The sequence below is a fragment of the Hypanus sabinus genome, unplaced genomic scaffold (genome assembly GCF_030144855.1).
Source record: "Hypanus sabinus isolate sHypSab1 unplaced genomic scaffold, sHypSab1.hap1 scaffold_61, whole genome shotgun sequence".
In the NCBI taxonomy this organism is placed as follows: domain Eukaryota; kingdom Metazoa; phylum Chordata; class Chondrichthyes; order Myliobatiformes; family Dasyatidae; genus Hypanus; species Hypanus sabinus.
In genome coordinates this window covers 1,275,164-1,290,266 of record NW_026781466.1, presented here as the reverse complement: position 1 = coordinate 1,290,266, position 15,103 = coordinate 1,275,164, and the positions used below count along the sequence as shown (strand labels likewise).

The following is a 15,103-nucleotide window of genomic DNA, read 5'->3' as shown; positions in this document are numbered from 1 at the left end:
CTCATTGCAGGCAAACTCTGCAGCAAAGGGGACCCGTGTAAATACGTGTTCGTCTCATTCGTCACTCGCTTTACTATCGCGCATGATTCCTCACTCCAGCTCAACTGACGACCCGTTGAATCGTTTTATTTTCTGCATTCACCAGTGTATATTCCCCTCTCTTCCCGAGTGGAACGACCTACGTTTGTCAGTGTAGATAGCGCCGCCCTGGTGACCCACAGTTCTGTCTTGCAAGTCCCACCGTCCACCTGGTGCGGATGCACTGCCCCGCTCCAGCGTGCGATTGTGTGTTCCCGAAACCTCTCCTGTTCAGCGGTCCAGTTCCCCCAGTTCGCAGTTCGAGACTGGAGACCGTGTCCCGGGTATCGGACCAAGGATTCCGGAAACATCTTGCAATCTCAGTGTTAACGGAAGCTTGAAAAGTCGATGCTAGTTTGGTGGAAATGCGAATGTTAGTCCGCAATGTGGGTTGCAATTTCTGTAGTTCTTTATAAAGCCTCAGTTTGGTCGAGGGGGAAGGCGGGGACAGACGCGTCGCCGGATTCCAATGAGAGAGAAACGCGGGGGAAATACAGCCCACATACTTTGGTGTTTTACCTATAGGGATCGAGAGACTGAAAACTCTGGAACTGCGTGTTCCTTCAGACTTAACGCAGTCCTAATGCTATTGGCGTGTCTTCCAAACTTACCTGACCCCCCCAAATCTATCAAAGTCATTCAGAGTCATTGGACCAGCCGATAAAATGGGCTGAGTAGTGGTCGATGTAATTTCATTCAGGGAACTGCGAGCTGTTGCGTTAGGAGAATTCACACGTTGAATGTTGGGGCAGCGATGAGTGCGGTGGAACAGGGGGATCTGGGAATGGAGATCCATAATCTCTCGAAAGTGGCATCAAAGTTCGACAGGGCAGTAAAGAGGGTATTTGGTACATTGACCTTCATAAGTTAAGGTATTGGGTATCGGTGATGAAATGTTATGTTGAAGTTTCATGACGTTTGTGAGGCCGAATTTGGAGTATTGTAGGCAGATCTGGTCACCTTTCTGAAGGAACGATATCAATAAGATTGAATGAGTTCATAGAGATTTTACGAGACTGTTGCGGGGTGTTGAGGACAGAGCTATAAGGATAGCTTGAACAGGTTATCGCTTTATTCCCTGAATCAGAGGAGAAAAGCGAGTGATCTGACCTATCACTTCAACATGGAGTAAACAGAAAGATCACGACTGCTGGTGAGGCATCACTGACGCTCTGGTATAGTCACTGTGTATTCAGACCGGTCACTGAACACACGGACAAGGCTTCTCCCTCAATATCGGCAACCGTGTTAGAAATGTTTCTATCAGGTCCATGAATATCCGCACAAATCATCTCATTGCTCATTCCGAACTTCCCTCACTAAACTAACACTGCCGTTACATTTCCTGTCCCAACTCGGGCACAGCAGTGACGTTCATATTTAAACTCGTCAATAATAATACCCCATAAACATCGACCACGGACTGTGACTGAATATCCGTGCATAATTTTACATTTAATTCTAAATACCCAACAACTATTCTGCATATTAAATTGTGAATTTTCCATCAAGGGCCAAAGTGTACAATCACGGGATGAATCAATCACAGTTGTGCGTTCGCGAAAAATCAAATTAACATGATTTATTAAACGATCTCCAATTAAAACACGAATCCCTATGTTATTCCAATCTCAGGATACGTTAGAAATCACCGGTTCAAAGTGAGTCTATCATCAAAGGCCGTATATGTTACCATATCCTATCTCAAGATCTTTTTTTCATTTCTGGCTGTTACAGGAGGGGGTGGAAGAGAAGTAAACTATTTTCCCCCAACTGCTACACATAAGCAGATAGCCGCTGCCAAACAACTGAGAAGGTGCGTTTGAAAGATTTGTGAATGTGAGTCTGTAAGCAGCAGGGAATCAAATCGAGGCAGATCGGCAGACGGAGACTGTCGTGAATCAGTTCCGATGGGATCGTCACAAACTCTCCACTCGGCATACTGACCGCGTGTCTGTGACGTCCTGGAGAGACACCGCCAGGACTGAAGAGGTCAGCAGACCCAAACACAAACTGAATGGTATGCCAACAATTTAGAGCCCTCAAAGCCGTAATTTGGACGTTCAAAAAAGACACTTCAGTTCAATAAACAGAACTCTGTGTTTTTATAGACCTTCAGAAAGACACTTCAGTTGAATAAACAGAACTCTCTGTTTTTATAGACACCGCAGCGCTGCTGTGGGGAATAATGGGGACACGATTTTTTTCTTTCATCCCGCCCCTATCCCAACTTATTAGCTTTATGTATCGCCTTCTATCTTTTATCACCTCCATCTTCATATTCCAGCTCGACCCCCGATCTTTCCCAGTGTGATTAGGCAACTAAATACAGGAGCAGGATTAGTCCACTCGGCCGACCGAGTCTTCTCTCCCATTCTATAATGGCTCATTTGTAACTACTCAACCCCATTCTCCCGCCTTCTCCCCGTGACGTGGCATCCAGACTAACCAGGAACCAACCAATCCACGCTTTAGTATGCTCAGTGTTTTGGCGTCTCCAGCCATCGATGGCAATGAATTACACAGGTTCAACACCATCTGGCTGAGCGAATTCCTTCTCGTCTCTGCTCTAAATGGTCGACTTTCTGTACTGACGCTGTGCCCCCTGGTCCTGTTTCCACAGTTACTCCATCGAGTCCTTTGGGTATTCGATAGATTTCCATAAATCCACCCTCCATGTTCTGAACTCAGGCGAGTACAGGTTCGGAACCTTCAAACTCTCCTCATCCGCTCAGCCCTGCATTCCCGGAATCATTCCCGTGAGCCTCCTCTGGACGCTTCCCAATACCAGCACCGCCTTTCTTAATGAGGGGTCCCAGACCGATCACAATACTCCGTGCGGTCTGATGAACGCAGTCAAACTCTCCTCATCCGCTCAGCCGTGCATTCCCGGAGTCATTCCCGTGAGCCTCCTCTGGACCCTTCCCAATACCAGCACCGCCTTTCTTAATGAGGGGTCCCAGACCGATCACAATACTCCGTGCGGTCTGATGAACGCGGAGAAACACCCGCTGAAACGGTTATCTACATTCGTTAGACCATAGAGCGACCAGTTGGTTTCTGCAGTAGAAATAAGTCAAACGCCATGATCTATCCACCTGCCGATATGTGGAATCACGGTTAACAACTGAGCTCTCAGAAATGCGCATGCGTTTAGTGGTGATCTATTTTACTTGCCGTCTATCCTGTAGAGGTGAAATATGCCCGTCATCAGATATGTAATATGTAAGGATCAGTTCAGCTGTGCACATGGATGGTCGCTCTGCAGAACATGGGAACTGTCGGTGACGGGTCACTCGTGTCCCGCCCGTTCTTCCTTTTTTTAAATTTTCATTCTCGCCATTCGGTCTCATTCTACTATCTGATTATATTCACGGTGTTTTACACCCGGCTGTTCCAGTCAGAATAGATCAGCTCCCTTTTCTCCATCCTCCTCGCTGTGTCTCATTTTCCTATTTAGTGATGTTCACGGTGTTTTACTCCGGACTGGTCCAGTCAGAGTGGATCAGCTCCCTTTTCTCCATCCTCCTCGCTGTTTCTCATTCTCCTATTTAGTGATGTTCACGGTGTTTTACTCCGGGCTGGTCCAGTCAGAGTGGATCAGCTCCCTTTTCCCCATCCTCCTCGCTGTTTCTCATTCTCCTATTTAGTGATGTTCACGGTGTTTTACTCCGGGATTGTCCAGTCAGAGTGGATCAGCTCCCTTTTCTCCATCCTCCTCACTGTTTCTCATTTTCCCATTTAGTGATGTTCACGGTGTTTTACTCCGGGATTGTCCAGTCAGAGTGGATCAGCTCCCTTTTCCCCATCCTCCTCGCTGTTTCTCATTCTCCTATTTAGTGATGTTCACGGTGTTTTACTCCGGGATTGTCCAGTCAGAGTGGATCAGCTCCCTTTTCTCCATCCTCCTCACTGTTTCTCATTTTCCCATTTAGTGATGTTCACGGTGTTTTACTCCGGGATTGTCCAGTCAGAGTGGATCAGCTCCCTTTTCCCCATCCTCCTCGCTGTTTCTCATTTTCCTATTTAGTGTGTTCACGGTGTTTTACTCCGGGATTGTCCAGTCAGAGTGGATCAGCTCCCTTTTCCCCATCCTCCTCGCTGTTTCTCATTTTCCTATTTAGTGTGTTCACGGTGTTTTGCTTCCGATTTCACTCCCGATCCCCTCGATTACTCCGGAAACTTCCCCGCTAATGTCTTCAACCTCGCCGGTATACAAATTTAGATTGGTGTGTTGCAGCATGAGGAATTATCATCGGAGCACACAGCGGAGTCGTGTGTTTTGTTTTCTTTCTCAACAATCTCTCCATCTCCTGACTGCTCCCTCTTTGTTCTTTCATATCCCAAGGCTCCGTGACAATTTGCTTCTTTGCTTCTCCCTCTGTTCTCTGTTTCTCTCCGATCGCACATCCGGTCCCCTACTGAGCAAACTACATCTCATTGTAGCATTTCGGAACATATATTTATACTGATTATAAATGTACGCTGCACTTTAAAGAACTTACAAAGCTACCGAAAAAAAGCGTCTGATCTCTCTCTCTCTCTCTCTCTCTCCCTCTCTCTCTCTCTCTCTCTCTCTCTCTCTCTCTCTCTCTCTCTCTCTCTCTCTCTCTCTCTCTCTCTCTCTCTCTCTCTCTCTCTCTCTCTCTCTCTCTCTCTCTCTCTCTCTCTCTCTCTCTCTCTCTCTCTCTCTCTCTCTCTCTCCCTCCCTCTCCCTCTCTCTGCAACTAACTGGAAATTATCTTGCAATATAATCGATTTTTGGAAAGAAATAGGAAATATGATCAGGAAATCCGAATTAGAACAGAAATTGCAGAAAACGGTCAGCTGATAATGTAGGTTCTTTTTAGAATAATAATTGATATTTGAGGTGTCTGTAGTTACTGTTCACCACAAGGAAAAACACCACAGTACCTCGTGTCTGTGGATTCGAACAAGGTATCTTCATTCATTCATCATCTGGTGGGTCATCCACCCGATCGGAGTTTCACCACAAGAGAAACACCACAGTACCTCGTGTCTGTGGATTCGAACACGGTATCTTCTCACATTCATCATCTGGTGGGTCTTCCACCCGATCGGAGTTTCACCACAAGGAGAAACACCACAGTACCTCGTGTCTCTGGATTCGAACACGGTATCTTCTCACATTCATCATCTGTTGGGTCTTCCACCCGATCGGAGTTTTACAACACCATGGAAGTAGGACTTGGGACGACGGGTAACTTCCGGCGCGAAGGGATTCATGCCACCACTTTGTCCATTCTCTTTACCAGTCTCTGTCCTCCTGCACCCGCCCTCCTTAAAACAACACTTGCTGCTTTTCCACCTGTCTACGCTTAGTCCGCAGTCTTCGCTGCAGGGCCATCAAATTTATCATCGTTAAAAAAGCGGTCCTAACACACCCTTGTGGAAAACTCCTAGTCACCGGCAGGCAACCCGAAACCCATCCCTTTGCTTTGTTCCCACGCTTTCCCTGTTGTCAGCCAGACAATGCTCGACGTATGCTACTGCCTTTCATGTAATACACTCGGCAGATTCGTGTGCGGAATCTTGTCAAAGACCTTCCGAAAATCGAAGTGCACAACATCCACCGTTTCTCATTTGTCCATCCTGCTTGTTAATTCCTCAAATAATTCCAAAGGGTTTGCCAGGTGCCCTTGAGGAAAACTATTTTGCCACGTGTCTTCGAATATCCGGAAACCGCTTCATTAACCATCCACTTCAACATCATCCCGAACACTGCGGTCTAATTATAGAGCTAACTGCCCAATACATTCCTTTCTGTAGCTTCCCGCCTTGCCTGAAGACTGTAGTGTCATTTGGTATTCTCACTCTTCTGCAACCATGCCAGAGTATCGTAATATTTGAAAGATGATTACTAAAGCACCCACAATCCCGTCAGCCGCTACTTTTAAAACTCTGGGGTGTGTTCCCGTCATTTCAAGGTGACTGATCTAACTTCAGACTGATTAGTTTCTCAAACAGCTTTCCCTTAGTCAAAGCAACCGCCCTCACTTCTTCCCCGGACACCCTCGAACTCTCGGCACACTGTCAGTGTCTTCGACAGTAAAGACTGGTGCAAGATACTTGTTCAGTTCGTCCGCCATTCCCTTGAATCCAGTTATTATCTCGACAGCGCTATTTTCCAGCAATGTTTACACTCCCATGTTTTTTACTATATATATATATATATATATATATGAAACCGAAAAAAAACTGTATGATTGTTGATATTATTGGCGTGATACCCTTCATATTTTATTACTCCATTCCTCTCCTCTTATGACCATCTCCAACTGAATCCCACCATGCGTATCTTCAATTCACGCCACACCCCCTCCCCAGCCACTTTCTGTTCTCCACGCGACTCCTTTGTCCATTCGACCCTCCCCATAGATCGCCCGACTGGCGCTTATGCTTGCAAGCGGAGCAGGTGCTATACCTGCCCCTACACCTCCTCCCTCAGGGCCTTAAACAGTTCTTCCAGGTGAGGTGGGATGTACCTCACAGAAACCTCGCGCATTGTAACTGTTCATCCATGCTCTTGTGCTAATTATAACAATAATTTCGACTTCAGCTTCGCCCCTTGCATTTTAATATCGATATTTAAAACATCGCCCATGTATCTACCGAAGCGCCTCTTCAATGCTCCCAGTGAAGCTGCCTCAACCACGTTCCCTGGCCTCATTCCTGATGCTCAGCACCTTCTAAATCTTTGCCCACTCAGCCTGAACCTGCGCCACTCATTTTGGACAAACCGACGCAACATTCCAATAGCTTTCATCCCCATTCGTCTACTTTCCAAGGCATAAACACTCAGCCTGGCCAAATTCATAATTCTGACCCTCAAGACCAAGTAACATCCTCATAAAACATTTCTACACTACGTCCGGTCTAAACATTTTATTTCAACAACAGAGTGAGCAAAGCTCTCGTGTTCCAGGTACTGAGGAAGATTGTGAGAAAAAGAGCGGCCTGATGATGATGGGCCATTGTACGGGTGGAAATGGTCGTGGGTGAGAGCACATCACACACTGGGTTCAACATTACAGTATGGGGGTTGATACTGCGTATGTCTGCCCGCGCTCCCTCAATATCTATTATGTATGCACATCCCAGAGTCCAACATGGACACTCTGCTGATGTGGGGGCGTTTGTCCTGTGCACGATCATTTTCCACAGGAGATGTTGCCATTAGATTCCTAGGAACACAGCTGGTATCTGCAACTGTCGTGGGCCTTGTTTACACGTGGAGATAGTTCCTCAAAATTCAGTTCAATACTTATTCAAAGGGTGGCTGCGTAATTCCCTAAGGACAGATGGGAATAGATAATATGACGGCCACTTGAAAGGGGCATGTTTAAAGGAGCTGGTGCAGATCACAAACACAGTCTGGTTCTGCTTTGTTTGAATGGGCTGTTATTGTTATTATTATCATCCTGAAGGTAAATCCTCCAACACTTCCCTCCAAGTCCCTGTGTTCCGAGTTTACCACCCGGGATCCCTCTTTCACTTTAGACAGGAAGATAATAAAACAGGTGCAGCTGTCGGCGATTCAGCCCCTCAAGTCAGTCCTGACAGTCGATAATATCCATGGATCTTTACCATCTCTCAACTTCTCTCCTGTTCCAGGCTCCCATTGTACTAAATCCCAATCTTTGAATATGTATCCCCTTCCTTATTATGTACAGCCATTGATCTAATCTCAGCGAACCCCTAAGGTGGAGAATTCCAGATATTCACTCTTTTCCACGAGAGGAAATTGCGATATACCTCAGTTGTACAAGAGCAAGGATGTCCTTTTCCATTTGGACAGGGCCCTGGTGAGACCACACCTGGAATATTGTGTACAGTTTTGGTCTCCAGGTTTAAGGAAGGACATTCTGGCAATTGAGGAAGTGCAGCGTAGATTCATTAGGTTGATTCCTGGGATGACAGGGCTGTCTTACGCAGAGAGATTGGAGAGATTGGGACGCTGGAATTGAGGAGATTGAGAGGGGATCTGATTGAAACGTTTAAGATAATTAAAGGAATTGATAGGATTGAGGCAGGAAATATGTTCCAGATGTTGGGAGAGTCCAGTACCAGAGGGCATGGATTGAGAATAAGAGGTCAGTTATTTAAAACAGAGTTGAGGAAGAGCTTCTTCTCCCAGAGAGTTGTGGAGGTGTGGAATGCACTGCCTCGGAAGACGGTGGAGGCCAATTCTATGGATGCTTTCAAGAAGGAGCTAGATAGATATCTGATGGATAGGGGAATCAAGGGATATGGGGACAAGGCAGGGACTGGGTATTGATAGTGAATGATCAACCATGATCTCAGAATGGTGGTGCAGACTCGAGGGGCCGAAGGGTCTACTTCTGCACCTATTGTCTATTGTCAATCGGCCCCATTATGTCCGCTTGTTGAAAGCTCTATTGCAAATAGATACATATCCCTTGGGTGGGGTAAGTGGAGATTACACGGAATCCCCGGGAAATCAGATATTTAACCCGGATATTCCAGATTCCTCCAACATCCCAAATATATGTGTGATTTTGGTTTGTTTTATGTGTCTCTTTAAATGCAGCTGAGCGGCAGGCTACGCATGAGAACAAGTGGGAATGTAAGGGGAGTATGAAGGGCTGGGGCATATTTGGTTTTAAAATAGACTTTGATGGCTGGCAAGGAGTTCATAGGTTGAAGTGCCCGTTTTCGTGCTGGTGTTTCTCTGCCTCCCTCTCAACATCTACCCGGCTGTGTCCTCTCAGGTTCTGTCCGATTCAAATAGGTCACCCCTCACTCTATAATCTTTAGCCTTTCGTGATAAGAGCACACCTTTGATTCAGGAATTCGCTGTGGTGATAGGTTCTGGACTGTCAACGTGAACGTATTCTCTCTTAAATAGGGAATTCTGAGCCGTACATAGTAGTCGAGGTGTGGCTGTGTTAATACACTGCACAGTTGTATTTCTAAACTCCAGCCCTGTTGTAATAAATACAACAGTGTTACTTGCTGCGTTAACAGTATGATGCACCATCATACATACTTTTCTAAATCTCACACGGAAGGACATCCCAATCCCTTTGAATTTCACTTCTGTGTAATATTCTTCACTTGATGCTTCTTCCCTCAATCACTAACCTGCATGTGCAGACTTTTTATTTACTCTTTCTATCTATCAATACGCAAGTCCAAATTTGCGCATTGCAACCGGCCCTCTCACCTCCTTTCAGGTTAAAAGCAAACTTGGATACACTCTCTAAGTCATGATTACAAGTGGAAATACAGACGATGTCCGTGTCGGGTACTGACCGAATCGAAGTGACGAAACCCGAGCGCGAGGCCGTGTCGAAGTAACACAGAACGAGGAATGACCCAATATATTATCGATTTAAGAAACTGGACGGATCGAAATGGGTCGTTGTCGGAGTCGCAGTCGAGGGACTGTTCGGCTCTGCTCGCTTCTCCGCGGGGTTTGCTCGCCTCTGTGCTGGCCTGAGGCTGTGGCCTGCAACTGGTGGATTCTTGTCCGGCAGCAGAGATGTCTGACTTTGTGACCTTGAGTTGTGAATACTGTTTTCGTGCTTTTGTTTTTGAACGATCTCTCTCTCTCACACACACATGCTGTTTGCTCCCTCTCTCTCTTGTTAAAGGAACAGTCCACTTTCAAATAATTATTCAAATCTCGTCACGCTTCTCTCCTTTTAGGATAAATGTTGATGAAATAACATTTTTTTTGTGTTAATTAATGATTATGCAGCTTAAAGCAATACACTTGTAATTATCAGGTAACATAGCAAAGCATTACAAACTTAAACTTAACATTAAGCTGAACAAACTATAATATTTTCAGTATCATTCACGTGTTTTATTTCCAAGTCAAAATCTTCCAAGATCAGACTCCAGTTCAGCAACCTTCTATTCTTATCATTCATTTTACCCAGAAACACTGATGGATTATGGTCCGTGTAAACCACAAGTGGCTTCTGCGCAGGACATATGTAGTCAGCGAAGTATTGCAATGCTGGCAGCTCTTTCTCAACGGTGGCATAATTTTTCTAATGCGCATTAAATTTCTTTGAGAAATAAGTTACTGGATGTTCAATTTCATCATCATGCTTTAACCATATAACATTCAGCCTGAGACTCATTCCACCGAGATGTAACACTGAGTGTTACAGGAAGTCATTCCTGCCTATGGCCATCAAACTTTTCTAATCTTCCCTCGGAGTGTCAGACACACTGAGCCAATAGGCTGCTCCTGGACTTATTTCCACTTGCAAAGATTAAATTATATTTCTACACTATTCTTGGTTGGTGTGGCTGTAACAAAACTCGATTTCCCTCAGGATCAGTCTGCCTGTCTGTTCTACAGGTTCCACAGTGTTAAAATGAGAGAACAATAGCTGTAGATTTTATCCGTCATCTTTACAAATCTACATACGAATTATCACCGAAAGTGACTTGTCATGAGGGGTATCATCTTCAAATGAATAACCACATCACACCCAGGCAAGGGTTAACACATAAGTGGTCTCTGCAGGATACCCCAAATCAGATCCACTCCTATGGGTTAAATGAGGTGACAACCACACATCCGATGTACGGTGAATCGATAATTTGTCCACCCTTGTGGCAAAGTAAAGTTACAAACAGTGACCCTTGGCCACTGGTTCCCTGGTTTCGATTCTTCCATTTTTCCTCCTTCGTCTCCGTCTGACTCTGAGTGTCTGTGTCCTCGGTTAAAACTAAACAAGCTGCGAGTCAGACTGATTCACCTTCTGAATCTCTCTTAAAATGACAGTCCATATCAAATGAAACCTAGGGATTCATAACAATGGCCACTCCCCACTATGAACTGACTTGTGTTCCAGTATTTGGGATGACTGAGTGAATCCTTTCCCACAGACTGAGCAGGTGAACGGCTTCTCCCCAGTGTGAACCTGCTGATGTCTCTGTAGGTTAGCTAACCGAGTGAATGTCTTCCCACAGACTGAGCAGGTGAACAGCTTCTCCCCAGTGTGAACTCGCTGATGACTATGTAGGTTGGAAGAGTGAGCGAATCTCTTCCCACATTCTGAGCAGGTGAATGGCTTCTTCCCAATATGAACTCGATGATGTCTCTGTAGATTGGATGACTGAGTGAATGTCTTCCCACATTCTGAGCAGGTGAATGGCCTCTCCCCAGTGTGAACTCGCTGATGTACCAGTAAGGTGTATGACTCAGTGAATCCTTTCCCACATTCTGAACAGGTGAAAGGCCACTCCCCAGTGTGAACTTGCTGGTGTGTCAGTAGTTGAGATGACCGAGTGAATCCCTTCCCACACTCTGAGCAGGTGAATGGCCTCTCTCCAGTGTGAACTCGCTGATGACAAAGTAGGTTGGATGAGTGAGCGAATCTCTTCCCACATTCTGAGCAGGTGAATGGCTTCTCCCCAGTGTGAACTCGCTGATGACTCAGTAGATGGGATACCTGTCTGAATCCCTTCCCACATTCTGAGCAGATGAACGGCTTCTCCCCAGTATGAACTCGCTGATGACTCTGTAAGGTGGATGACTCAGTGAATCTCTTCCCACAGACTGAGCAGGTGTACGGCTTCTCCCCAGTGTGAACTCGCTGATGTACCAGTAAGGTGGATGACCGAGTGAATCCCTTTCCACACTCTGAGCAGGTGAACAGCCTCTCCCCAGTGTGAACACGCTGGTGTGCCATTAGGTCAGATTACTGAGTGAATCCTTTCCCAGATATTCAGCAGATCACCAGCCTCTGCTCAGAGTGAACTGGTGTGTCCACAGGTGGGAAGACTGACTGAATCCTTTCTCACACACAAAACAGGTGAATGGCCTTGCCCAGTGTGAATGTGCTGATGTACCTTCAATTGTGATAACCGAGTGAATCCATTCCCTCTATTTGAGCAGGTGAATAGACTTTCTCCTGTGTAAAATGATGGGTTGCCAGTTGGTAAAATGACCGAGTGAATCCCTCCCCACAGTCTGAGCAGGAAGGATGATCGAGTGAATCCCTCCCCACAGTTTGAGCAGGAAGGATGGTCAATTGGATCCCTTGCTCCACTTCTTAAATTTCTGGACAGAAACAACCAAACTGGTGTGCCATGTTTGAACTTCCTGGAGACAAATTCCTTCTTGTTTTTAACCTGTAAAAAGATTTACAAAATCCATCAATGGGTGTAGGACAACATTTCAGATGAGATTACTTGAGTTACCAAGGTTTGATCTGATATCACACTGTTACAGTGAGGTACAACCCAAGTTGGACAGAGAAATCATCTCCTGACTGGGCAGAGGGCTGGTATCTGGAATGACCATCAATTTCCTGATGCTCTTCCTGTTTCTATAAGAATCGAGCATTTCTGGCATCTCCAATTTGTACCTTGGTGGAGTTGGACTCTCTCCATTGGTATTACTCCCTGTTCCTGCTGAGCTGCATGGGTGCCTGGCCCCACAGTAAGAAAAACTGTCTCACGCAATTAGTCTTTCTTGATGTGCATCTGGGATTTTCTTTTATGTATTATAAACTTAAAGTGCCACAGTTTTAATGTCATATAAAAAATTCCTGTTGAGGTGAATGGTTGGTCCGCACAGCTGTTAAAATGACACAGTGAATTTTTGTAATATTTCACATTCTTGTAGGAAAATTACAACACAGAAACATGCCCTTTGAGCCATCTAGTCTGTGCTGAACTATTTAAACTGCCCACTCCCGTACCCCTACCATACAGGTACCTACATGCACCTCTGAAATGTTGAAATCGAGCTCGCATGCACCACTTGAGCTGGCTGTTCATTCCACACCCGTATGACTGTTTCCCCTCATGTTCCCCTTATCATTTCACCTTTCACCCTTAACCCATGGCCTCTGGTTGTAATCCCACCCCATCTCAGTGGTAAAAGCCAGCTTGCATTTACACTATCTATGCCCCTCTATCACAATCAAATCTCCCCTCAATCTCCTACAGTTCAAGGAATAAAGTCCTGACCTGTTCAATCTTTCCTTATAACCCAAGTACTCCAGACCTAGCAACATCCTTGTGAATTTTCTCTGAACTCTTTCAAAGTCCTTACATCTTTCCTGTAGGTTGTGACCAAAACTGCACTCAGTACTCCAAATTAGGCCTCACCAATGTCTTCTACATGTCAACATCACATCCACCTATTGTTGTCAGTACTTTTGTTCATGAAGGCCATTGGGCTAAAATCTTCCCTTCCGTCTCTATCTAACTGTGATACAACTTTCAGTGAATTAAGGACTTTCTTCTACAACAGGTCCCTTTCTTGTACAACACTCCTCCGTGCCCGACCAGTCACTGTGAAACACCTCCATTGGTAGGTCAGACCAAAGTGCAACAACTCACACTGGTCTGCATTAAATTCCTTGTTCCATTTCTCAAACCATTTTGCCAGCTGGTCCACATCGCACTGCAAGTTTAAATGCTTTTTTGGCATTGACTAGATGGGCCAAAGAGCCTGTTTCTTCACTGAACTTCTCCGTGTTTCTATGGCAGAGAAGCTGGCCAAACTTGTTTGGAAGGGAAAGGGTAGGATTGACAATTAGGCAGCAGTGGCTGGAGTTTCTGCAGCAATTCAGGACCCGAGTGACTCCATAGAAGTGGAAGCATTAGAAAGACAGGAGGACACAACTGTGGCTAAAATGAGAAGCCAAAGACAACATAAATGTCAAAGAGAGGGCAAACAAAAGAACAAAAACTATTGGGAAGTTTTGAGAAACCAAAAGAAGACAACAAAAAAATTCAGATGAGCTCAGTGCATGGAATCATGACTTCTAGTCATTAATGGGTCTCGGTACCACCCAACAGTCTGAGGCATTTAGAGTAACAAAATATACAAGGCTTCAATTTACCTTTCAACTTTCATTTTGGCAGGCACATACAAACTCTGCATCCTCAAAAATTCACATCTGAAGGCCTCCCACTTACAGGTACTCCTTTGCCAGGAGACAGCCTGTCCCAAACCACACTTGTCAGATCCTTTCTGATAGCATCAAAATTGACCTTTTTCCAATTTAGAATCTCAACCCGTGGTCCAGTCCTCTCTTTTTCCATATTTACTTTGAATCTCATGGCATTATGATCACTAATTTCTGTCACCAGCCCTGATCATTTCCTAACAGGTTATTGCACACTTCTACATCAGGAATTCTACGTATTGATTAAGGGCACATTTGACAAACTCTACCTCATCTAGTCCTTTACAGTTTATGAGTCCCAGTCAATATATGGAAAGTTAAAATCACTTACTGAATCAACCTTTTTGTTTATTGGCATGGTCTGCAATCTCTCTACAAATTTGATCCTCTAAATCCCTCAGACTGTTGGCTGCAACCAAGTCCCAATATTGGTTACAATATCATAATTCCCTACCTGAGCTCATCTGGCTTTCCTACGACGCTTCTTGCATTGTGATATACACAGCTCAGCACATTCATCATACCAGGCTCAACCATCTAACTGCTGAATCTATCTATGATCTGAACATCTGACTGGTGTCAAGGAAACAAAACCTCCATCATTGTCACAAAAACAAAGGAGCTGATTGTGGACGACAGGAAGAATGGAGACAGGATAACCCCTATTGACATCAATGGATCTGGGGTTAAGAAGGTGAACAGCTTTAGGTTCCTTGGTATAAACATCACAAAGCACCTTACATTGTCTGTGCATACCGGCTGTGTTGTGAAAAGAGCACAGCAGTACCTCTGTCACCACAGATAGTGGAAAAAGTTGGAGATGGGGACCAAAATTCTGAGGACTTTCTACAGGGACACAATTGAGAGCATCCTGACTGGCTGCATCTCTGCCTGGTATGGGAACTGTACTTCCCTTAATTGCAGGAAACTGCAGAGAGTGTTGCGGACAGCCCAGCACATCCGTAGTGGTGAACTTTCCACTATTCAGTACATTTACACAGACAGATGTATAAAAAGGGCCCAAAGGATATCAGGGACCAAATTCACCACAACCACAAACTGTTCCTGCTGCCACCATCCAGGAAATGGTACCA

General features: G+C 45.2%; 1 protein-coding gene across 4 annotated transcripts in view; it reads right to left on the bottom strand.

Annotated features, from left to right (window-relative positions):
* Positions 1 to 15,103, bottom strand: part of LOC132389612 (gastrula zinc finger protein XlCGF8.2DB-like) — a 59,940-nt gene that overhangs the window by 22,797 nt on the left and 22,040 nt on the right. For 3 of the 4 annotated variants that reach the window (XM_059962119.1, XM_059962120.1, XM_059962121.1), the window contains one exon: positions 9,901 to 12,219. The exons of the other annotated variant lie outside the window; for it this stretch is intronic. In XM_059962119.1, the coding sequence (XP_059818102.1) occupies positions 10,893 to 11,777 (885 nt within the window). In that variant the 5' untranslated portion in view covers positions 11,778 to 12,219 and the 3' untranslated portion in view covers positions 9,901 to 10,892. Of the gene's footprint in view, positions 1 to 9,900; positions 12,220 to 15,103 lie in introns of those variants that run through there. 4 annotated transcript variants of the gene reach the window in all.